The sequence below is a fragment of the Aethalodelphis obliquidens genome, unplaced genomic scaffold (genome assembly GCF_003676395.1).
Source record: "Aethalodelphis obliquidens isolate GAN/ISIS:26980383/991018 unplaced genomic scaffold, ASM367639v1 scaffold41, whole genome shotgun sequence".
NCBI classification, from domain to species: domain Eukaryota; kingdom Metazoa; phylum Chordata; class Mammalia; order Artiodactyla; family Delphinidae; genus Aethalodelphis; species Aethalodelphis obliquidens.
In genome coordinates, this window is record NW_020837985.1 from 7,940,455 (window position 1) to 7,965,951 (window position 25,497).

The window sequence follows — 25,497 nt, forward strand, 5'->3', positions numbered from 1 at the left end:
ATTCGGTTTTCTACATTCGGTTGATTGAGGACCTGCCGGGCAGCAAGAATTGTTCCAGGCTGGAAGGCACCATCCTAATGCCAGGACATTGTCTTAATGCATCGTAAATTACCTTAGCTCTATGTGCACATTTTCCTCTCAGAGGAGAAGGAGGAAGAAGAATTTTGCACAATAACTCAACGAAGGGCTCGAGCATCCGCCCACACGCGTACTATATACTGGAGTGTCTGTACCCATTTGGTTGCTGCCAAAATCCCGTGGCATCATGAATTCACGGAACAAGAAGGAAAGAGAGCAGATAATTTGGGGGAGTCACTGTCATTCAAAGAAAAGATTCCAACTTCCTGATTCACACAAAATCTAACTCTTTGCAACTGCAAGTCTGGGTACAAGCAGAACAGTGAAGGGCACATGGGCCAACGACAGGGCTTCTCTGCCTCTCCCTGAGCTCTGACCCCTCTCGTAGCCCAGGAGTGAGGCTGGCATGAACCTGGGGCCACCCCGGGTGCTGAGTGGAGATAAATGACCTGACCCTCCAAGCTGTTTCCTGGTTGTATTAGGCAGGGGAAAGGGAATTGTGTGTGTGTGTGGTGCTCTGGTACAATCTTACTCTGTTTTGGCTTGTTCTAGATCCTGGTTTCCATGGTTGACCTCCCCTTTCCTCCCCAATACTAGAGGAAGAATGATGAATGTTCTCTAGCACCTTAGAGTTACTAACTTAGATCTGCTGAAACTGCATTTAAATTCCACGAGCAGATGTGCTGATGTCTGTGTCTGACTTGGGTTGAGGGTGTACTCTTCTGGTTACTTCCTAGAAGGGACTGCAGCTCCAGTCACTCTTTTTACCTCATAATAATGCACAGAAGGACACCGCTATGTTAATGATGTCCACAAATGAGGACTCAGTATAACTATGAGGCAAAACTGAATCAATGAGCAGGCGAATAGCTATTTCTTATGGAAAGACATCACTACCTAATTTTTTTTTAATATAAGAATGATGCTTCTCCTGATGATTGTTATTGGTCAATTCAACGTCGTCACCTTGGGGGACTATGTGCTTATCCTGACCACGCATCTTTGATGACTGAGCTCAGATCTCTGTGAATTATCTTCAGAGTCCATTTTTGAAAAACACCAAAAATGCATCTCTCTGTATTTGATTCCTAAACAGTGATGTCCAGCCAGATCACTCATCTTGGTGACTTTCACAAATTAAATTTGTTCCCAGAGGATAACGACTTGACATTGTTGAACGTACCTAGGAAGCATGCGCTTTCAGCTAAGAACAATCAGCAAAGAGGACGATGGTGGCATTGTCTGAGTATGTGCCTGCTCTCCAAGGCCACTCCCTTGGCCTAGGCAACAAGTGAGGGTCTGGAAGGGTCTGGCTCCCTGAGAATGATCCAACTCATGGTGGTCACCATTTTGTAAATAATTGATAGGAGATTGGTATTGCTATGAAACTGTGGCCTGTTCGGATTTTTGAGAATGATCCAACTCATGGTGGTCACCATTTTGTAAATAATTGACAGGAGATTGGTATTGCTATGAAACTGTGGCCTGTTCGGATTTTTAGTCACATGGTGTACACATGATTACGTAGATAATCTCATGTTTAGAGCATAAAGTCTTGCGCATTTAAAAAAAAATTGTTACATCCTTATCTTCTTCCTTAAATTCAAATCTCTTCTTGGGCAGGCACTATTCACTCTTAGTTACCAAAGTCTTCAAGAAAGAGAGGGAGAGAAGAAGCTAACATGCAATGAATGTTTTATGTATATTATCTCTATTTGTCACCCAACCAATCTTATAAGATAGGTAGTATTGTTAATAATCCCATTATACAGATGAGGAAACTGAGGCTCAGAGAGGTTAGGTGACTTGCCCAAGGCTACACAGCTAGTAAATGGCAAAAGAAGAGTGCTTGCTCACTCTATGTCACCACACAGCCTCTGTCATTCAAGCCTATTCTGTTTCCCAGGCACAATTAATGTCCTTAGAGCCTTGGAATCTAAGCTTCAGTGAGATGGGAATGGCTTTTTGGATCATGCTGTGTTATTACGGCTTTTGGCACTTTGTGGGGAAAGGCAATTCCAAAAATTAATTATTTGGGAAAAAACAAAATGACCTCCTCTGTGTCTTTAGCCATAACCTAAAACTGGCTCAGTGTAGAAGCAAAATGAGCTTATATAAGATCCCTCTGTTCAACTATGAAAAGTTCTGAAATTGCAGTGGAGCTCTTTGACACTTATCCTGTGTTTGAATTATTTGGTGGGACTGCCACTGTGGAAGCTTGGGAAAATCTAATTTTATCCTGAATACTTACTTGCTGGGGATTTTAGACCACAATGAATACATTTTCCTTCAGAATCACTTAAGGTTCTGATTCCTACCTGAGGAGTTAACCAGAGAAATGGAGGCAAGAGTTTAGGGGAGCACCAATTTGTACAGTCGCTTTTGGAATTAAAAAAAAATCTGCTTATTTGCTTTATTACCACTGATTCTCTCTTCTCTTTTCATTGTTTCTCTTCCTGCTTTTTTGCTCCTTTTTGCTTTTTCTCCCTTTTATCTTCCTCTTTTAACTCCCCCCTTTCTTCCCTCATCTTCATCATCATCATCATCATCAAGATGACTGATGTTTAATGAGCATTTATTTTGTACCAGGAACTATAGTAAGTGTATACATATGTTCTATCAACCTAAGTCTCCTGACAACCCTGTGAGGCAGGCACAGTTGTTACCCCCAGGGTGGAAATGAGGCTCCAAGAGCTTCAGTAAGTTGCTCAAGACCACAGTTATAAGCATCAGAGCTGCCATTTAAGCCAAAATGTTCTGACTACAGGTTTCTAACAGACTCTCTGTAATTCTGCTTCCCTCTTGTATTTCTCTGTCTGTCTTTCTGATTCCTCTTTTGTACTTAACGTTTTAAATGGCTTTATTGAGTTATGATTGACCTACGATGAACTGCATATATCTAACGTACACAATTTGATGAGCTTCAGTATTTGCTTAAGTCGGTGAAACCATCACAGTCAAGAAAATGAACCCTTGCATGAGTTTCATTGTATCCCTTTATAATTCCTCCCTCCCACATCCCAAGCCAGGAAACCACTGATTTCTTTCTGCTATTACGTATCAATTCGCATTTTCTAGAGTTTTAGATCAGTGGGACCATGAAAATGCACACTTTTGTTTTTTTGGCTTATTTCCTTCAGCATAATGATCTTAGGATTCAGCCATGTTATTGCACATATATCCATAGATCATTTCTTACTACTGATGAGCAGTAGTTCACTGGATGGATAGTCTACAGTTTTTTATACCCTTTCATCTGTTTATAGACATTTGGGTTGTTTCCAGTTTTTGGCTATCACAAAGAAGACTGATATGAACATTCTTTTCCAATATAGAAATATAACTTCACATTTTCTAATATAAGATATTTCTCATTATTTCTTTAAACAAGAAGTTTATTAAGCAACAAAACGCTTGACTTGAAGGGAAAACTATGTAGGACTCATTTCTTTTACAGTAATTTATCCCTACCTAAAGACTGATTGCCCTATATGTTTATTTCATTATCTGATTGGATTTATTTTCATTTTTGTAATACACACACACACGCACACACACACAAACAGGTTGACCTTAAACAGAAAGAAGAAAAGTCTTCTTAGACTTTCAGTCTTTTAAGATTTTTTAGGAAGAACTAGAGCAGCATAGAATCTAGGGATAATTATTGTATGCTACTGCAGCAGGACTCATCCGATTGCTCTACTTAATGCCCCACGAATTATGATGTTTTTCAGTCTGGTTGGTGGGAAAAGACACTATTCCCAGCCCTGTGTGAGCGCTGGGCACTAATCCTTTCAGATGGTTCTTTCCCAAGCATTGCTTAGCTTCCTCACATGCATGCACTGATCGGACCCTCTGCAGATCTCTGAGCTTTTCTCTGTCTCTGCAACTCTCTTCTCTCTGGTAGTGAGTCCTACAAACTCTAGCCACCTTGGTCCCCCCAGATTCTCGGCTCTGTCTCCTCAAATCCGGGAGTTGCACAGGGTTCCATGTGTGTTCTTCCAACCTGAGCCAGTCTGAAAACAAGATCTCTTAAAGCAAGATACATGGGACTTTCCTGGCTGTCCACTGGTTAAGACTCAGCACTTCCACGGCAGGGGTGTGGGTTCGATCCCTGGTCAGGGAACTAAGATCCCACATGCCACGTGGTGTGGCCACAAAATTTAAAAAAAAAAAAAAAAAAAGAACAAGATACAGCTCTGGCAATCACAGGGCTGACTTAATTTGCTTCTTGTTTTTCAGGGATTGCTGTCCTTCAAAACCTGATGCCCAGTGTCTTGAAAACTATTGTTTCACGTATTTATTTATTTATTTTTAAGCTGTTTCAGGTGGCAAGGCAAATCTTGTCTCTGCTACTCCACTGGAAATACATCTTTTTTAAAGGAAAACTATTAAATAGACTGTGGGCTCTGTCCCGTGCTGGGCCCTTAAGGTAATGTTGAAAATTATACAATATTGTCTTTTCTCCTTAAAGCAATTTATAAATTTGAAAGGTTGAAAAAAATGTCCTAGTTAGATAAATAAATTATAGAAAGGATGGAGTGAGGGTACTAAGATGATGCCTTAAGGATATGTGAGCTGGCAGGAAGTAATCCGAAGGGATTGGGTCTACTTGGAAAAGAGAGGCTTGCAGCTGGCTAGGACCTGAATTCATGGGGGAGAAATGGCAGAAAGTGCCAGGATACAAAGACGCAGATGATTAGACTTCTAGGGAAAATTGCTTCTCAGGGACCCTTTAAAACCATAGCATACTGATTGCTCTTGCAAGTACAGTTGACTAGTCATTCAAATGCGCCAGAGCATAGACTAAAGGGGCTCGATTGTAAAATGAAGATCTTCCCATTGAGCCTCCCGAGAACCGCATTCTGGTGTCTGAGATGATGGGAATGGTCTGTGCCCGTGCCTGTCATTCATTTTACAAACCTATGTCTCTTCGCTCCCCTCTTAGACCACCTCTCAAATCGTAGCTGGGACACGGCTTTCTTGACGGTCGTTTCCTGTATCTTCACTCTTTTTTAGTAATTGGCAAGCTCCAGTTCAGAAATAAACTATACTTTATACCATATATGATGACAGCCTCTCATGTTTATGTCACATCATCCAGCTTAATCAACTGCTTCCGGCCTGAGAATCGTTTCTCACGGGTGAGGTGGAAAGGTCCGGTATACAGACAAGGAAACCAAGGCTCAGAGAGAGGAAGTGATTTGCCTGCGGACACACACTTGTGAGTGATGGGACGTGGTTGTGCAGATTAAGCCTTTCAGAAGGTTTGAATGTTTGATTCCTTCTAGTTTGGTAGACAAATCCTTAGGGAGAGAAGCACGGCCATATATGTCAGGATGGCAAATGGTAGTTAAACCAGGTTGCTGTGGTAGCTGGTGATGGAGAGAGTCCAGATGCCCACATTTTAGGCCAGTGGGATTTCTGCCCCTGATGGGATGTTGGGAGTCGGCAGACTTTGTCAACAGGCCAGACAGCAAACAGTTTTGGCTTAGTGGGCCACACCACCTCTGTTGTAACTACTCAACTCTACCGTTGTATTATTATACAAGCAGCTGCAGACATTGCTAACACATGAGTGTGTCTGTGCCCCAATCAAACTTTATTTACAAAACAGGTGGCAGGTGGCAATTGGCCTGTGGCCATAGTTTGCTGACCCCTGGGCAAGATGATCCTTTGTCTGTGGGAGGAAAATATTAAAACTTGGACTCATTTGTTTTATCTCACTTTTTAACATTTCTATTTTATGAGTATGTTTCATAATGTACATGGTATGTTAGTACAGTGGTATAGGTTTGTAACTTATAGATAAATACATATTGATGGTACAAGCTCTAAGCCTTTTTACTTAGTAAATAAGTCACAGCTGACATTTAATCAGCAGATACTTTGTGGTAGGTGTTGCTCTAAACACTTTACATGGATGAATTCACTCAATCCTCACAACAACCGATCAAGAAGGTATTACTTTCATCCTTATTTTGCAGAGGCACAGAGATGAAGCTATGTGATCCAGAAGCTTCCCCACCCCTTTCTCAGGACGGGGTAATCCATGCGTGCTGTGGTCCTGAGTTTGGGAGTTCAAGTTTGGGGCCAAGGGTATATATCAAGTGTTGATTCAGAGGTCCAGATTAGTACTTCACAAACACCAACTTCACGTCAGACCACACGTTAGAAACTCAACGTTTGCCACCTCATCTAGGTAGGCACTGCGAGAACATGATATTCTTTAATTCCACAATCACCGTGTGAAGAAGGTATTATTTTTCCCACTTTACAGATGAGGAAGCTGAGGTTCAGAGAGAGGATGAACTGATTCAAGATTCTACTGCTACCAAGTAAAGGGGCTCAACTGGGAGTGAAATCCAGCGTTTGCCTAACTCTAAATGTCTGATTCTTGGCCAACTTACTGCCTCTTGGGACACTCCTCATGCCCTCCAAACTGCGAAGTTCTCAGGGAGCTGGTGTCCCACAGAGTTTACAAAATCGGAGCTCACTCATTACTTGGTGGGAGAGTCCCAGAGCACATGGTCTGCCCCACACAGCCCTGAAACCAGAGCCAGTCCCATCCTGCTCAGGGCTTCCTTAGGAACAGCCTGGTTCTTCCCTAGGGACGGAGCCTGGATTCATAAGTATGAGCTCAAGAATAAGCCAGATACGGTTTGAATTGCAGTTACTAAATCTTAATAACTGAATTAATAAGGGAAGGACAGAAAGGGAGGAAGAATGAAGAGAAATGAGAAAGAATGGAAGCCAGGCATGAGTAGCACTGAGCAAGCTACTTTCTGAGCCTGAGTTTCATTACCTACAACATGGAAATGGTCATAGCATCCTCCACATATCCTGAAGATTTTACGATGTTATGCATATCAAGTAGATGCTCTATATCTGGGGTCAGAGGTGAGGCTTTCTGTCCTTTTCAGAACATTTCTCAGACCAATTCTGGGGCCAAGGTGAGATAACAGAGAGCCTTTCCTCCACCACACATTGGAGGGGGTCTCAGAGAATAAAAACCTACCCAAGGTCTTCAAGGTATAGGGTTGGCTGGGGCCTACTGGGACGTCCCAACTGTCTTCCCTCCTGACCCAGAACTTATATCCCAATATGTGAAGATCTGGGTCATGGCTTAACAGAGCCAAAGACTGTCCTTTGCCTGACCCCTTAAACTGACCCCAAGGCCCAGGGCCAGACTAGTAGCTGTGTAGCCAAGAGAGGGTCAGACTTACAATATGACGGTGAGTGTCCTGTTGGGATACCTCCTGAGTTTGTGATGCTCTGGGCATTTTCTATACCACTTTGATTTATGTTTAGCTGTTGTTTTCTGCGCTTCCTTCCTTCCTTCTATTTCCTCTTGCTTCCTTCCTTTTTCCCTCCTTCCCTCCTTCCTTTCTTTCTTCCTTCCATCCTTCCTTTTCCAGTGCAGCGAACGTTGAGCGATAACTCTGTGCCCTGCCCTATGTTGGAGATAACAGCACATTCTGCTCTAGGGCTTTAAGACGAGTTACAGGAAATGAGAAGGGAAGAGAAGGAAAAGGGAAAGAGGAAAGTGGATGGAGGGGAAAGTGCAGAAGAAAGAAAAGGAGGAGGGAGAATAAGGAAGAGAGAAACGGGAAGGAGAGGCAGAGGAGCGAGCAGGAAAGAGGCGGAGGGAGAAGCAGAAGATACAGGAGAGGCAGCGGAGGGAAGACGGGCCTCTGGAGTGCTAGCATGTCTAAGGCCCTCAGCCAGTCCTGTTCTTCTGGAGCTGTGGAGATACCTAAGCCCCAGTCTCGCCAAGGGGAGCTCGTGAATAAATACCTCTGGGTAGGAGCAGATATCTGTAAACACAGCTGAGGAATTGAAAGTCAGGTTCTTCAAGGGTATCGACTTGTCAAAATCACACCACAGCTGCGGATTAAGAAAAAAAAGAACAACAAGAAACAAACAAAAAAAAAAAACACAGGAACAACAAAGTCAGTGTAAGCTGGAGACGGAGTCCTCTGCTACTGCTCTTGGGTTTCGGCAAATGCCTGGAGCAGGCCAGGCCCTAGAGGGGTTTGATTTCAGAATTCAGTGCCAGCTGGGATTTTTCCTTTCATTTTAAAGAAAGTACTGGCTCAGAAAAAACATTTGCAAGCCAGTCACGAAACCTGGGTAAGACTGCTCTGTTGACCCCCTCCCAGAGGGTCACTGAAGTGGGGCTTTGAAGAGAGAGCCAGGTGGCAGGAGAAAAGGTCTGGGGAACACTCACGGCCTGTCTCCACGTCAACAGCTGGGCAGATTCGAGGGATCCAAGGGGGCACGCTTTCCAGAAAGACGCTTAGCGTCGGGGAGGTGGGCATTTCCTAGGCCAGAAATTGCTGTAGGAGATTCTGTGGCACTCAGAAAAGCATAGCTCCCGGTGGCCGAGCGCCCGTGCCGTGCCAGAGACTTTGTACAAAAAGGCCTCACGACCACCTTGTGACGTAGCTACTACTTTTATCCCCATTTTACAACTGAAAAATATGAAACTCCGAGAAGCAAAGTAACTTGTCCAGGGTTGCCAAGCTGGTAAGTGGTGGAGCTGAGATTTGAACGCAGGTCTATCTGACTCCAAAGCCTCTGAACTTCCACTCCACTGTGGCACGGTTGGCCCCAGAGGTAACCCTGACCTACAGTCATTGGGCTTATTTCCAAATCCTGCACCCCAGAAACATCTGATTCATCAAGACTTGAGATCCTGGCTACGACTTGGCAGTCTGTGATCAATGATCCTAAGTACTTCCATTTTCAATTGCCATAATCTATAAAATGTTCATTAGATGATGAATGTAATTAGATTACGGTTTCCCTTTTCTTTGGGGATTTCCCTCTTTCTTCATAGACTCCTTTACTACAAGGCCAACCGCAGAGCTTGAGTGACATATACTCTAAGTAATTATTGGGCCAATTTGGACAATGGATTTCAGGCAGTATAAACCTCCAACACAGGGGCTGACAATTGTGGAGTTCACAGTTTGGGTCCCTGAACACTTGGAGACCCTCCCTTAGGCCCAAAGGGCATAATGATGGTTTCAGCCACAAGACGATGCCTCAACTAGCCTCCCTCAATGTTCAAAACCTGGGATCAGATAAATCTCTCCTAAAATCTAGATCCCTAAATCATGGAAAACACGGACTATTTGGATAGACACAGATAATGCCTAGAGCGACTATGTTACCATTCTAGAGAGAAAATGAAATCATTAAAGCGTGGATCACCAAATTAAAACAATGATAAATACGGCAGTTGGAGATTCATCCGAGTTCAATGTGTCACATCCAATATAAACTCTTAGAACGTCATAGGTAAGATGCTCAACCTTCCTGAAATGCAGTTTCCTCATCCGTTACATGGGAACAATAATACCTACCTGTGGCACACAGTAGGTGCTCAATAAATAAATGACAGCTATTTATTCCCATTCCCCCACTCCCACTCCCAGAGATACAATTTGGCATATGAGAACGAGTGTGAGTCATGGAGTCAGACAGACCTTAGTAGCAAGTTATTTCATGTCTCTGAGCCTCAGTTTCCTCAGCCATAAAGTGGGGATAATGAGACTTACCTCACGGGGTTTATGTGAGGATTAAACATGAAAAACACATACAGCTCCTCCTTCAGTGCATGGCACATAGCAGGTGGGAACTTAATAAGCAGTAACTCTTATTTACGATTATGATTCACTGGCCACTGAAAGTACAGAAACTTAAGGCTGTTTGGAGCTCCTTTAGAGCAAATAACCTCCGCCACTGGGAAAAAGACAGTTTTCCACCAGGAAAATGCACAGTTCTGACAGTTTAGCCACATCTTCCTTCTCTAACCCTGAGCTTGGGGCTGGACCAGGCACATGAAGATAACTAGTACCAAGGAAGGCAAGGTAAGAAGCTGCAGGTTCCGTAAACTCTTAATTCCTGACTACACACTAGATACCAAAGGGCTTGGAATGCTTACGATATTTAGGATGGCGCCCAGGAAATTAATCAAGATGGACGCAAAGATGATGACATTCCTGGCCAAATAGGTCTCGTTAATCCAACAGCAAGTTTTCCGGAGGACCAGGGGCAAACACTTATAATCCTCCGCTGTGGTGATGAGGACCAAAGCCGAGTGCAGCATAATCAGGATGGAAAACTGGATGGCCATTGGCATCACCCTGCAGGGAAACACAGAACGTTGGGTCACGTGGCATTAATCGTGTGATCCCCTCTCGATGAGCAACTCTGGCAATCACATTCATGATCGCCCTTTCCCACTCCTTGCACCCCGTAATTCCTCTAAAGCTCTGTTTGTTCAAGAAAAGGGCTATTAACAGAAGACTTTTTAAACCAATTAAATCCATCCCTAGAATATTCTATTGAGAAACTTTGCAATGAGCATCAAACATCTGGCTTGATCTATTGCTTCTGCCCATTTTTTCCCACTTCTTGTCTCATTCCTCTTTCTCACTAGGCCTGCTGCCAAGGCAACACACCACTGGAATTCTATCTCAGTACTCTGGCTGTGGGAGAGACCCACACGCACTTTCCCCTTCAAGGTGGGTTTTAGGAAGCATTTTCCCTCTTGGCCGCTCTGATGCCAAGAACTGCACTTGGCACCTCTGCACGTTGCTCAGTTTCCTTAGTGGACATCACGGTTTGCAAAGACTATACTATGTGCCGTGTGGGACATGGGTATGTAGAGCTCATACTTGCCCAAGGCTTCAACATCACAACCGACTCTACATCTCAGGCTTCAAAGCTCGGTCCTGTGGTAGCTCCTGCCTATTGGGCACCTCTGTTGGGTGTCAGGCGGTGATCTAAAACCCCATCTCTGGAGGCATCTGCTTCCTCTCCTTATCAGCCAACTTATCACCAGGATTCTCCCTGGGAATCTATCCCTTGCTCTCTAGTCTCTGTCCAGCCACTTGTGTCCTTGGCTGGCACCTGTCATTTCTCTACCTCTATTTTAGCCAGCAAACTGCTGCATGTTAAATGGTGCCTTAACAGACACGGTGGGAGATTTTATATCCGTTCCTTCCTCTAAAAAGTGAAGCTCCTTCATTTGGCTTTAATGTGTTGACTGGAGCTCAATAAATGTACATTTAGTGAATGAAGTTGAACCCACCTTCTTCTAATGCTACCTCTTCTTATCCTCTTGCCGGAATTTTCTTATTATTAATAATACTAGCGTAAGTACTGTATTGAGCTCTGATTACGTGCTAGGCACTATGCTAAGCACTTCATATACAATACCTCATTTCCATTCCTCAGAACAAACCTAAGAGGTCTTTTGATCTCTTTTTTCACATGAAGATTTAAGGCTCAGAGAGGAGTAACTTCCCAGGGGTTACTGAGTTGGTAAGTGTTAGAGCTAGGATTTAAAGTCCACTCTGCTATTCTAATCATTTTGGTGAGTAATGTATGTCCCATATTTGCAGTAATCTTTTTTGCTTCTGTGGTTTCATTGTGACATTTATTCGTTCAACAAGCTTTCTTCCTAGGTAGGCATCAGGGGGTACCAGGATGAGAGACACATCTTGCCCATCTTCTAGGAGATCATAATCTAGAGGGGAATATGGATATACAAATGATGAACTATTACATATTATGTTATGATATAGAAAAGGTTATAAACAAACATCTTTTAGAAAATAAGAAAGGAAATCAAGGAAGGCTTCACAGAAGAGGTGACATTGGGGTTAGGTCTTGGAGGTTGAAGAGAAGGAGTTTTGGGAGGAAAGACTGGGGAATGTGAACAAAGTAACAGAGGAATGGGAGTGACCAGTGTGTTTAGAGTTTTTCAGTGAGCCAGGTGGTGAGGCTTTGGGACTGGAGAACAAGTGGTCCAATAAATGCTGTGAGAGAGAGCTCTGCCTGTGGGCAATGGACTGATATTTAAGATGTCTAATCAGGGAAGGACATGATCATATCTGTGAGTGTGAAAGACAACTGTGGTGGGAGGTGGTGGGACTGAAGCGGAGAGAAAGTATTTAGAAGGTTTATATAGTTGAGGCCTGAATTAACGAGGAAGGGACATAGGGTAACAGCACTGATAATTGGGACGTTCAAGGAACTATGTGGAGGTAATCTTTATTTATTTATTTATTTATTTATTTATTTTTGGCCGTGTTGGGTCTTCGTTGCTGCGCAAAGGTTTTCTCAAGTTGTGGTGAGCAGGGGCTGCTCTTCATTGCAGCGCACGGGCTTCTCATTGAGGTGGCTTCTCTTGTTGCAGAGCACAGGCTCTAGGCGTGCGAGTTTCAGTATTTGTGGCTCGTGGGCTCTAGAGCGCAGGCTCAGTAGTTGTGGCGCATGGGCTTCGTTCCTCTGCGGCATGTGGGATCTTCCGGGACCAGGGCTCGAACCCGTGTCCCCTGCATTGGTAGATGGATTCTTAACCACTGTGCCACCAGGGAAATCCCTATGGAGATAATCTTAATAAGTGTTTTATATGTGTGTGTAGGGGGGCTTTTGGGAGAGGTAAGTCATTATGAGCAACATGAATGCTTTCACCATCTTACCTGGGTTAAGTGCAGGAAGAAAAGCTAGTCTACAGAGGTGAAGGGTTACATCTGATTTTGAGCCAGTTGAATTTTGGGTGCTTGTGGATCCTCCAGCTGGAGACGTCTAGACGTCTAGGCAGCTAGAGGGATGGTTCTAGCACTCTGGGTTCGGAGCATGTAGGCGGTGGTTGAAAAATCTGAGATTGGAGAAAACTGCCCAAAGAGAGTGTGCAGAGTAAGAAATAAGAGGACCAAAGGTGAAGCTACGGGAGAAGCCAACGGGCCAGAAGAAGAGGTGGCATCAAAGGGAATTTAGGAAATGTAGTCAGTACACAGGAGAGCAGGAGTGCACGGCATCATGAAAGCTGGAGTGTAAGACATTTAAAGGACGGGGTAACCAAGACTGTCAATTTCCTCTGCGTGGTCAAGCATCACGGAGGCTGGAAAGTGACTTCTCCTACAGCCCAGCTATCATTGTTGGAGGGTTTTTGTTGTTGTTGTTGTTGTTAATGCTTGCACAGTTTTGATTTTATGGATCACCTTGATAGGAAATCTCTGCAGGTGTTTTAGATAAGAACAGAAGGTCTGTGTAGCAGTGGGTTCCCAGAGGGCCCTACGCAGATGGGTAACTTCCCCCCACACAAGCTGGAAAAACACTCCCTGACAACACACCATTATTCCTGGGCACCCAGGGGAAGCAAATGACAGAGAATGCAGGTGGATTGCTTTGTCAGGCACTCCCAGGAGAGAAGGGGCCAATTCCAAGGCTGAGATGTGTCTCAACACTGTGAAGCAGCCATTGAGAACACAAATATCTTGTTCCAAAGCGAAGGAAGAAGCAAATCAGGCCAAGGTTGAGTCTGAAAGCCGCCCAGCAGGAGACTCAAACTCTCTCATGGTCACGGCCGCCATCCAGGTAACCTACAGACCTTCACATGGCGCACCGGCCTAGAAGGGTGCCCCTGGTTCTCACTGCTGCCTTTTCTCTTTCTCCACCTCTTGTACGCCATGGGCAAATCCTCAAGCACATGCCCTACATGCTGTGCTACTCCTACCTCTGTATTTTCTCACTCTCCGGGGGCTGGGGGGTGGGGAACATCCTGGTCATCCTTCAAGGCTCGGTCTTTCTTTGGATTCTTCCAAGACACCTGGCATAAGGCTAAGTACATAGAAAGTGCTCAATAAATACTCACTGACTTTTCCTTTTTGTGGGGAGAGAAGACTGTTTCTCTTCTCACCAGCCTTCTTAGGCTGTATTGCCATCTGCACTCCCAGCCCCTCTGCCTGCCCTTCTGCTGCGTCCTTTTCAAGTAGGAAGAAGGGCCAACCCTCCTGCTTGGAGTGCATCTGGAGTGTTCAGTGGACCTGGTTCTCGCTGGAGGGCAGTGTCGCTGTTAAAGGTCAGTGTTTATGGGAAGTTCAGATGCTTGTCGTCTCTTCCTCCTTGACCTTCCCTGTGGGAAGAGGCTTGGTCATCTCTTCCCCTTGACCAGGCCACCTCTTCCTTTAAGCAAGGAAGCTCAGGTTGCCCCAGGAAGTCCTGATGGGCAGGAAGTGAAAGTCAGGCAAGAGCCAAGCCCTGTGGATTTGAACCTGTAGCTCTGAGACATAACCAGTAACGCGCCTTGGGCAAGGTATCATTCTTCTGAGCATCTTAGTTTTTAAAGTTTTTGGTGCATCTTATTTTAGTCTGCAAACCTGGGATTTTTAAGTCCACCTCTTAAAGGAGGCTCTGAGGTTAAAGTAATAAAGCAATGTAATGCTTAGCACATAATAAGAACTCAAGGAAACATTCATTTTCTTTCTCTATTCATGGTGAAAATCAGGAAACTTAAAGGCATCTTAAAGATGTCTGGGAAGAGTATGAACTGCAAGACACTTTCTAAGCAAGGTACTGGCGCTATGTATAAAATTCCTCTGGAAATCTCTGCAGCAGCTCTTCAGCGTTCATTTATTTCTGCACACATAAACATTATAACATTGGACTGTAATTTTTATCTAATTATAGAGCTACTCAGGCAACCAGGGATTCTGAATTTGCTTTTGCATTGTTGGTGTACGTAAGAGGCAAGGGAACCTTTCATTTCTGAAATCAAATCTGAAAAAGAATGGCAAGGGATCTGCGAACAGCTCTATCCAAATCATTTCTAGATGTTAAGTTCTAATTTACCCTCTGCAGTGTGTCTTTAAAGCAGGGTCTGGGTTGGTACCATGACTGGAGGTTTGCTGGGGAGGCAGGGATCTGGGGGGATGAGCGAGTAGCCTCTAGCAGCTTGTGGTGCATTCGGAAACAGAAATGCAGACTGAAAGATGACCCTGGACTATCCTCGAGAATCTGCAAAGAGCCTGCGAGTCCAATAGTGCATTTGATCCTGTAGCAACCCTGAGAAGTCAGTATTTTTAGCCTCTTCATTAGGTGAAGATATGGTGACTCAAGAAGGGAAGGGGAACCAGGATTTATCAAAATAGGTATGGTTCATTTAATTCTTACAGCAACCCTGGGAAGTTGGCATTGTTATTCCCATTTTACAGATGAGAAAACTGAGGCTTCAGAGAGGTCAAGTACAGACACGTAGCCAGTAAGATGCATAGTAAGTAGATCTATTAATATCCAGGGCCTCTTTCTTTCCTCTCTATCTGCCCTCTCTTGCTTCCTCCCTCTCTCTTTTTCCCTTTCCCTCCTACCTCTTCCCTCCCTCCATCCCTCTGTCATTACCATGCATGCAGACTTAGATACACTGTTCTATAATTACAAAAGGTATTGTCTGGCCTTTCCTCAGTTTCCCCTTCTGGGAGAGGAACAGCTGCACGCATGTGGAAATTAAAGGAAAGCGCTAGGCAAGCACTGTCTTTCTTTGCCAGGGTCCATTAATTTTTGCTTTGGGGGCTGGGAATTAGCTGTGGTCATATGAGCAGAGATTGCCCCGTCTGCTACAAAGTCCATGACGGAAGAAACGCGAGTGAAAGTCACCTACCATCTGTTCAGTCGCAGAGAATCAATCAGAAACAAAGTGAGTTGGAGGGGAAATGAGCTCACAGTGAAGAAAGCTTGGGCTGTGTCTGGGGCCCACAGGCTGCTCAGTTCCCGCTACATGTGGGCTGTGTGGTCAGAGCTCAGCTTTGACGCTGTCTTCACTATCAGTTTTTTCTCTTCACTGAGCAAGTGAGGTTGGGGTGCTGGCTGGTATTTTAGCTCCTGGCTTCAGCTTGTACCCCACAGTCAGAGGGACTCCATCAAGCCAGCTGCTAGGCGAGGTTCCAGATCTCTTCCCCCGAACCCAGGAATTGGGCATCAAGGCGGCTCATCTTCCTTGGTCACCCCTTCTGGGAAGGGGGCTGGGACCCCTTCTCAAGTCCAGATCCTCAGGTCCTTCCTGGGTTCCTCCTCCTGTCTCATCCCCCGCACCTGGTCAGTCCTGGGAACTGTCAACCCTCCATCCTAAATACCGAGCCCATTCGTCCTCTCTGGTTCACTGCCACTATCTTGTCCCTATTATTTGTTGCCTGGAGTTTTGCAATCCCCTCCCAGATGGTCTTCCCAGGTCCAGACCTGATCCCCTCCTATCATCATCCAGTGAGGCGCTTCTAAACACAAATCCAATCATGTCACTTCCTGGATTAAAAGGCTTCAATGAAGTCTTCTCTGCCAGCCAGTCACAAATCCTCCACAAGGCTAACAAAACCCTCACCTCCAAAACACCCAGTTTCCAGCCCTTCCCACTCCCCTCCTTCTCAGTCCTCTCGCATAACCGGGAGGATCCTTCAGGACGCGGCTGAGGTGTCAGTGTCACCTCCCCTGGGAAGGCTGCCCTGATCCCTCCACCTCACCGCACTCCTACACAGCCCATGCCACCCTTTCCCCATCCTCAGTGGTAGCACTATATTATAGTTGTTCAACTCATTTCTTCCCCCCAAGTAGGCTGTAAACTGTATGATGCCAGGGATTGTGACTGTGTGGCCCCAGGGTCCAGCACAGACAGGCACATAGCAAGTGCTCACAGGATGTTTGTTGGGAATGTCAACGCCCTGTGCTCCCAGAGTCCAGAGGGAAGCGTGCACCAGATATGACCACATCCTCACCCTCACTGGCAGGAGTGAAGCGGGGAGTCAAGGAAGTTTCGGTAGATCTGGCAAAAGACCCTACAAACACCCACAGCTTACCACCCTGAGACCATCCTTTTTCCCAGGACCCTAGTCCACACATGGCTCTTGGGTGGTCAGGAAACCCACTCTCCTGTGGCATTCCCTGGTACCCTGTCCTGATTTATTCATTGCCATAGCATTTACAAATCTACGTGCATAGCATAGACATATCTACATGCATACCATAGACATATCTACATACATAGCATATAAGTAGCTATATTTATAGCATATATATACATCTAGACACATGCATATATTTTAATTATTTCTTTGTCTCCTTCCACTAGATTATAAGGCTCAGAAGGGAAGGGTTTTTTTTTTGTTCTTGTTGTTTTTGTTTTGTTTTGTCTTTGTCTTGTTTTTTGTATTTTTTGTTCAGTGACATAACCCCAGCATCTAGAACAGATCTGGCTCACAATAGGCAAGGTTTCCCCAGCCCCATTTGGGAGAGGTACCTGGTCCTTCCTTCTCTCTCTCATTTAAAACTTTTTTAAAAAAATTGTAAAATGAACCATAAATACAGAAAACGACATAAGTATCACTTAATTAGTTATTTTAAAGTGTCTGCCTTAATAAAGGACACTCAGTTCACGAAACAGAACTTTGTGGGGCATTCCGAAGGTCCATCCACGTCCCCTGTTCCAGGCATAATCCTCTCTCCCATCCCGTTAACACTTTCCATTTCTTTATAGTTTTATCATCCTTTTTAGACACTACAGTTTAGTCTTGCCTATTTTTTTGCTAAGTTTGATTTATCTTCTAAGTCTTTAGAAAAAATCTACAGGTTCTCTCTTTATCTCGTTCCTCACAATTTATTTATTGAAGAGTGTGTGCCCTTGACCTGTAGTCTTTCCCACTGTCTGGATTTTACTTTTTTTTCTTTTAATTTATTTTCTTGAAGTATAGTTGATTTACAATGTTGTGTTAATTTCTGCTGTATATATATATATATACAAAAGTATATATATATACCTTTTCATATTCTTTTCCATTTTGGTTTATCACAGGGTATTGATTGTAGTTCCCTGTGCTATATAGTAGGACCTTGTTGTTTATCCTGGATTTTGGTTTTGTCTACTCATTCAATATCTTCTGTCCCCTGTGATTCCTGCAAATTGGGAACTGGATTCCTGGTCACACAGGTTTGGCCCCTTTGATAAGACTACAGACTTGTGTTCTTCCACCAGAAGATACATTTGTCTTTCCTTTTTGTGCTGTTAACTCCTAGATCCATTAATTCATTGAGAGTTGGAAAATGGTGATATTTTAAGTCTATAATTTCTTTAAATTGTATTAGCTTGAATGATTTTATGATGTTTCCACTCACCTGATCTTGCAGTTCATGCAGGAAAGACAGGAAAAAAAATTGTTTCTTTCCCTTTTTTCACTAGTTTGCAATACAACAGATCAGTTCCCTATCATCCACCAAAGGTTATCAACCCTTAAAAATGTCATTATAAACTGATAAAGTTTAAAATATTTGCTGGTTTTTGATCGACTGTTTTAACAATGATCCACACTGGGGCTAAAATTATTCCATCTTTGGACAATGGAAGCTTCTTCAATGCAGTTTCTGAGTCCTTTAGAGGTAACTAAGAAGCATGATGGCTTCTTCGCGTTCTAGTAGGACAAGAGGTTCCAGGCCTATCTTGCACATTTCCTGTCCCAGCCGTAGAATCAAACATATCTCCAAAATTAAAAAAACAAAAAAACCAACTGTGATATGTTACTTCCGGACCACAATCTGGCCCCTAGTTATGCTCACATATACTTAGACTGCGTTGGAAATTCTTTCTAGGATTTCCCATATTTATATCTCCAATCCAGGATACCATCTTCCTTCTAGTTCTCATGTCTTAAGCTCTTCTTGCTGTGAAAGTTTCTCAGACTTCCTTTGTTTTACTTTATTTTTTAACATCTTTATTGGAGTATAATTGCTTTACAATGGTGTGTTTGTTTCTGCTGTATAACAAAGTGAGTCAGCTATACATATACATATATCCCCATATCTCCTCCCTCTTGAGTCTCCCTCCCACCCTCCCTATCCCACCCCTCTAGGTGGTCGCAAAGCACCGAGCTGATCTCCCTGTGCTATGCGGCTGCTTCCCACTAGCTATCTATTTTACATTTGGTAGTGTATATATGTCCATGCCACTCTCACTTCATCCCAGCTTACCCTTCCCTCTCCTCGTGTCCTCAAGTCAATTCTGTACGTCTGCATCTTTATTCCTGTCCTGCCCCTAGGTTCTTCAGAACCATTTTTTTTTAGATTCCATATATATGTGTTAGCATAGGGTATTTGTTTTTCTCTTTCTGACTTCCTTTGTTTTAAATGACCTTGACCGTTTTGAGGAGTACTGGTTAGATATGCTGTAGAATGTCTTTCAGTTGGGATGTGTCTGATGTTTCCTCGTGATTAGGTTATGGATTTTGGGGAGGAAGACCACAGAGCTCATGGCATTCTCATCACAGCTCATCAACATGACATCACTGTTGACGTGAACCATTATCAGCTGGCTGAGGTAGTGTGTACCGGGATTCTCCGTATACCCCGCCATCCACGCTGTGGAAGTCACCTTCAGCATAGCCATACTTGAGGAGAGGGGCTTCAGTTCCACCTCACTGAGCACAGAGCATCTACATAAATCCCTTGGATTTTTCCCCATGGGAAATTTGTCTGGTCTTCACCTTTTATTTATTCATTCAACCATTTATTTACGTCAGTGAACCTACGGATATTTATTTTATATTTTGGGTTATAATCCAATACTACTTTATTTATTTTCTTGCTCAAGTTGTTCCAGCTCTGCTTCCAGGGAGCTTTCCCTGTGTCCCTTTGACATACTTCCATGTGTGTGTATGTTTTAATATTTCCTTCTTTTCTGGCCCTAAATGATGTTCCAGGCTCCTCCTGTATACTTACTAGCCCAGACTTAGAATCAGCCAGCTCCCCAAGGAGCCCTGGTTCCTTATATTGGATATGGATATTAGAAATCAAGATCAGGGCTGTGCTCATTGCTTGATGTGGTGTTACTACTGAGGCGTCATTGCTCCTGGGCGTCCTCTGCTGACAGAGCAAGGACACACATATGTGTATTCTAATCTGTATCGATAAACATATCTGTGTTTATACAGACAGCCTATATCTAACTATAACTACAGTGAGCTAAACAAATTCATACTAATGTCTCCAACTCTAATCCTTTATCATAGGGATCATTCTAGCGTTTTCTCCTTGCTTATCTGTAACCTTCTCCGTCAACAGTGAGAAACTTGACTCCCGCAGTCTTCCATCCATTTACTTAACTGTTGAAATTATAGCGCACATATACTGTGGTTCAGGTTGTTCACACATAGCTCCATGAGAAACACCTTTATCAGCTAACGCACAGCGCTACTGCACAGTTCTTTCTGCGTTTAGTCCTCAAGAGTCCACGCATCTCCAAAGCTACTTAGGAACCACCTTTTCTCCCCACCCCCTTTGGTGAGGTTGTTTCACATTTTTAATACAGTTATGTTCTTTTATCGCAGTCTGATTTCATCATGGGTTTCCCTGAACTCGTAAACAATTTTAAAACATTTGTATACATTAAGGTTTTCATTCTTTGTGCTGTAAAGTTCTATGGGATTTTACAAATGCATGGTCATAGTATCATGACCATTACAATGTCATCCTGAATAGTTTCACTACCCTAAAAACATCTCCTGGGCTTCGTCTATGCAATGATCCTTTTCCTCCTCACTCCCCAAATAATATCCTCCTTCCCTTTGCATGCTCTCTGACTTTTTTTTTTTTTTTTTTTGCGGTACGCGGGCCTCTCACTGTTGTGCCCCCTCCTGTTGCGGAGCACAGGCTCCGGACGCGCAGGCTCAGCGGCCATGGCTCACGGGCCCAGCCGCTCCGCGGCATGTGGGATCTTCCCGGACCGGGGCACGAACCCGTGTCCCCTGCATCGGCAGGCGGACTCTCAACCACTGCGCCACCAGGGAAGCCCATGGTCTCTGATTTTAACTGAGCATTTCATATGATTCCATTTTGTTTCCTTTCTTAGCATATCAATTTTATTTGTTTTAAAAATTTTTTAGTGTTTGCCCTAGAGTTTACAATACGCTTTTGAAATTAATCTAGGTCTACCTTCAAATTATACTGTAGCACATCATGCGTAACGGGGGTACCTGAAAACAAAGCATCCCCAATTCCTCCCTCACATGCCTTATTGACACTGCTGTCATTCATTTCACTCATCCATATGTATAACCACTAAATACATCGTTATTGTTACTTTAAACAGTTATCTTTTAGATCAATTAAGAATATGAAAAAACCATTTTATTTAACTTCGTTATTCCTTCTCTGATACTCTTCCTTTCTCTGCGTAGAGCAAGTTCCTGATCTACATCATTTTCCTTCTGTTTGAAGAACTATTTTTTTTTTAACATTTCTTGCAGGGAAGGTCATCTGGAAATGCCACTTTTATTTGTCTGATAAAGTCTTCATTTTTCTTTTGCTTTTGACTTCTAGGTTGGTGGCTCCAGCTCCGTTCTCTTCTTGTTTGCACAGTTTCTGATGAGAAGCACCGTGTAATTCTTCCTCTTCCTCTATAGGTAAGTAGTAACCCCCTCCCCACACGGCCCTGCACTGTGTCTTCCATTAAGACTTTGTCTTTGGTTTTCTGCAATTTGAATATGACATACTTAAGTGTGTTATTTATTTGTTTGGTTATTTATTTATTGTATTTATCCTGCCTAGTGTTCCCTGAGGTTCCTGGTTCTGTGCTTTGGTGTCTGTCATTAATTTTAGAAAGTCTTCAGCCATTATTACTTCAAAGATGTTTTCTGCTCAGCTCTCCTTTTATCTCCTTCTGGTATTCCAATTACGCGTAAGTTACACCTTTTGGAATTGTCCCAGAGTTCTTGAATGCTGTGATTTTTAATTTTTTTTAATTTCATTTTTCTCTTTGCATTTCAATTTGGGAAGTTTCTATTGACCTATATGCAAACTCACTGATTCTTTCCTTGGTGTTGTTGAATCTATTGATGTGCCCATCAAAGGCATTCGTTATTTCTATTATGGTGTTTTTGAGTTCTAGCATTTCTTTTTGACTTTTCCTTAGAGTTTCCAACTATTGGGTTGGAATATATTGCCCATCTTTTCTTGCGTGGTGTCTACTTTTCCCGTTGGGATGCTTGATATGGTAATAATAGTTATTTCAAATTCTCTTTCTGATAATTTCAACAGCTGTGTCATAACTTGAGTAGTCTAGTTCTGATGATTGCTTTGTCTCTTCTTCCCTTTTGACACAACTTGTAATTTTCTGTTGAAATCTGGTTATATTGTATCAGGTAATAGAAACTGAGGTGAATACACCTTTACTGTGAGGATTTATGGCTAGAGGTTGGGCTATGCTTGGTGTTTGCAGTACCTGTATGTACCAGTGACTCCAGATTCTTCTTGTTTCCTTGTGTTTGAACCGAACTCCCCTAAATACTGAGAAAGAATCTGGGCCTTGCAATTCTTTCAGCCACAGCCCGCAAATAATATACTGGGTTGTTGGTGTGGGGAGCAGGTGTGGGGCATGGGGCTTTGTCAATTCTTTAAATCTCCTTTTCGACTTTAAAATATTCTTCCTTTCCACCTTCTATTTCTCTTAAGGCATTATGTGCTATGTTCATGTGCCCTATGTTCCCTTGTATTAAGTCTTCATTTCTGAAATGTATCTTTCTTTTATTTTTATTTCCTTTTTGAACACTCTTCCCAAATCGCTAAGTTTTTTCTAATTTTGATTTAGGCTGTCATTTGATGTCTTAAGTCACATTAAGGGTTTCAGTTCTTTTTGAAATAGTAGGTTAATGTTCTGTTATATGTTGTAGGCATGTCCTTTTGGAGTGCTTTCATTGCCTATCAGGATATTAATCTATTTTTAATTCTTGTTTTCCTTATAATAGCTTACTATGGGATTGTCATCAATACATTTTGTTGCTAATTTTTGTGTAAAATTAACTTGGTTGAACATTTATAAAGAGGTGTTTTTGGGATAGTTTATTTTTTAACTCCATAGAGACTTCTTTAGTTGTTTTCACATAGTATTCAAAACATGATGGCTAGATTCCCTTTCCACTTTTACTTGGACCCTCCCTTCTTCATTATAACCCTATCGTGAGTAATTATTTTTGTGTGTGTGGTACGTGGGCCTCTCACTGTTGTGGCCTCTCCCGTTGCGGAGCACAGGCTCCGGATGCACAGGCTCAGCGGCCATGGCTCACGGGCCCAGCCGCTCTGCGGCATGTGGGATCTTCCCGGACCGGGGCACGAACCCGTGTCCCCTGCATCGGCAGGCGGACTCTCAACCACTGCGCCACCAGGGAAGCCCTATTGTGAGTAATTTTGATCCTATTCATACAGTTCCTTCCAGGGCCCTATCCTGGGAGGGAGATTTGACTGGTCAGTTTTGGGAGTTCATAGTGTCTGACAATTCTAGCTCTTTGGACCTTAACTGCAGACCTTTGCGCTCACCTGACGTTGGATTGGGCAAACCCCCTCCCACTTTCAACTGCTTTTGCAATTTGGCCCATGGCCCTTCCCAGTGAGTATCTGTTGGCGATACTGGGGCTCTTTTCCTCCCAGATATGACAGATGCCTACTTGTTTCTTTCCAATTCCTCCCACATGGATGTTGATATCACACCCCATCTTGGGGCTCTTGGGAGATTGTCATTCCCATTTTTAAATTTATGGGTTTACCACATCACCTATTTTTGTTGTAAGTATGGTCCTTGAGGTTTTTGGTTTTATGCAGTTGCTCAGATATGTGGGAATTCTGAGAAATTCAGAAATGGACTACTTCTACCACCATCTTCCCTGAATCCCTTTTCCCCTTACACCCCTGCCAATCTGGAAAAGGTCAAGCATTGCCATTCCCTGACTGTTAGTTAACCTGAACGTCTTTCCTTCAAAGAATCATGTTACAACCTTCCTCAAAAACCTTCAGGGTCTCCTTCCTGCTCCCAGATTCAATTCTAAATTCCTTACCAGAGCATGTGGACGCTGCCCTCCTGCAGGTTATCTCCCTTTTCAGCCATGGCACCCACCACATCCTTGCACAAATGCTTGACCCTTAAGTCTTCCATTTACTCACCGTGCTACAAACACGAGGTTGTTCACATCTCTGTGCTTTTGCCTGCACTGTTTCCTAAGCTGTGGACACTCTTCCACTCTTTCTCCCTCATCCTACTCAGCTCAAAGCATCACCCCTTGTGCCAACTTTCTTTAAACCACCTAGGCAGAATGAATCACTGATTTTGGCACAAAGCAGTTAAGTAATTAAAAGCACAGACTGTCTCTGTGTTCAAATCCCAGCTCAGTCACTATATAGATGGGGATTAGAATGCTGCCTTACTTACTGGTTATTTTTGAGGCTTTATTGAGACAATCTGTGCAAAGGATTTAGCACTTTCCTGGCATACAATAAATGCTCAGTAACTGGAAGCCATTATTAACGTCTCTCTCTCTCCCACTAAATTATATCTTAGAAGATGCAGACTTCCTCTGGAAAAATTATACCATCCTCAAGGGCTAGCAAGTTGCTTTGCCTGTATTAGACATTTAACTAATATTTGTTGACGTTATTTTTTAAGCACACGAAAGGGGGAAATTCCTGGTTAGTTTAGGGAGAAGGGAATATATCCGAGAAAAGAGGCAAGGGTTACCTTACAGTGCAGGAGAGAGGAAAAAACATGGTCATTGGACTAATCCAGAACTAGATTCAAATGCTGGCGCTGGCACCTATAACCTGTATAATAAAAGTCTGTGTCTAATAGAGTCTTAAGAGTCCAGGCTGTGGAGCTAGACTTCCTGATTTTGAATCCAGGCTGTAACATTTTTCAGCTGTGAGACCTTGGGCAACTTATTTCATTACTCTGGGCCTCAGTTCTCTCCTCTTTCAAGTGAGGATAATGACAGTACCTACCTCATAGGGTTGCCATGAGATTTAGGTGTGTACTATATATAAAGAATTTGGATCAGGGACTGGCCACATATATTTGTTTGTAGTAATATTAGAGTGCCAATTCTGCTGACCCTGGAAGCTATGATCCTGTATCTATGAACAACAAAGAGGTAATTAACAAAGGGACAAGTTAATGGGGATGGAGGGACTTATACTTACTTTCTGCATTCATGGGTGCAATGTCAAATAAAAGGGAGGCCTACGTTGATTTTGGTGGTTGTTTTTATTAAGATTGGGAAAAAGTCCTTGTCTTGGTAGAGTAATGAGATTACTATGCAGCATAAGACAACCAGAACAGACTCTGATACTGTCAAATATTTTGCTATGAATCCTGGATCCCGTTATGGTAAATTCTGATCCCTTGAAAAGGTCAGCGGCTAGCTCCAGGTGAGGGCCCATCAGCTCACAAAGACATTTCATCTGATAACTTAGTCCCTTCATATTTACCTTGAAGAAGGAAGCAAACTTTGTATTGCCGTGATAAATAGAAGAACGATAAACGCACAGACCAGGTTTGATTTGAATACTTCGTCCCTCATTTGAGAATACTGTAATGAAAAAAAAAAAAGGAGAATGAATTACTTCGCAGTAGAGTTGGGCACTTGGAAGAGTGAAGTTTTACTAGTGTTTGGAGTTGGGGATAAACATCAAGAAGAGACAAGGCATTTAAATGTGTATATTTTTAAAATTAAGAGGCATCCATATCTTAATATAACCTTCACGGAGCATTTTCTCCATCCCTCCCACCAACCTTCCAGTGAGAGCCCAGGGGTGAATACGATTCCC

General features: G+C 43.2%; 1 protein-coding gene across 2 annotated transcripts in view; it reads right to left on the reverse strand.

Moving 5' to 3' along the window:
* The window catches only part of ADCY8 (adenylate cyclase 8), a 218,774-nt gene that overhangs the window by 50,492 nt on the left and 142,785 nt on the right, over positions 1–25,497 (reverse strand). The window contains exons 9-11 of one of the 2 annotated variants that reach the window (XM_027132481.1): positions 25,159–25,259; positions 10,031–10,232; positions 7,876–7,965 (exon numbers count right to left, since the gene is read on the reverse strand). The exons of the other annotated variant lie outside the window; for it this stretch is intronic. Coding sequence (XP_026988282.1) covers positions 7,876–7,965; positions 10,031–10,232; positions 25,159–25,259 — 393 coding nt within the window. The remainder of the gene's footprint in view (positions 1–7,875; positions 7,966–10,030; positions 10,233–25,158; positions 25,260–25,497) is intronic. 2 annotated transcript variants of the gene reach the window in all.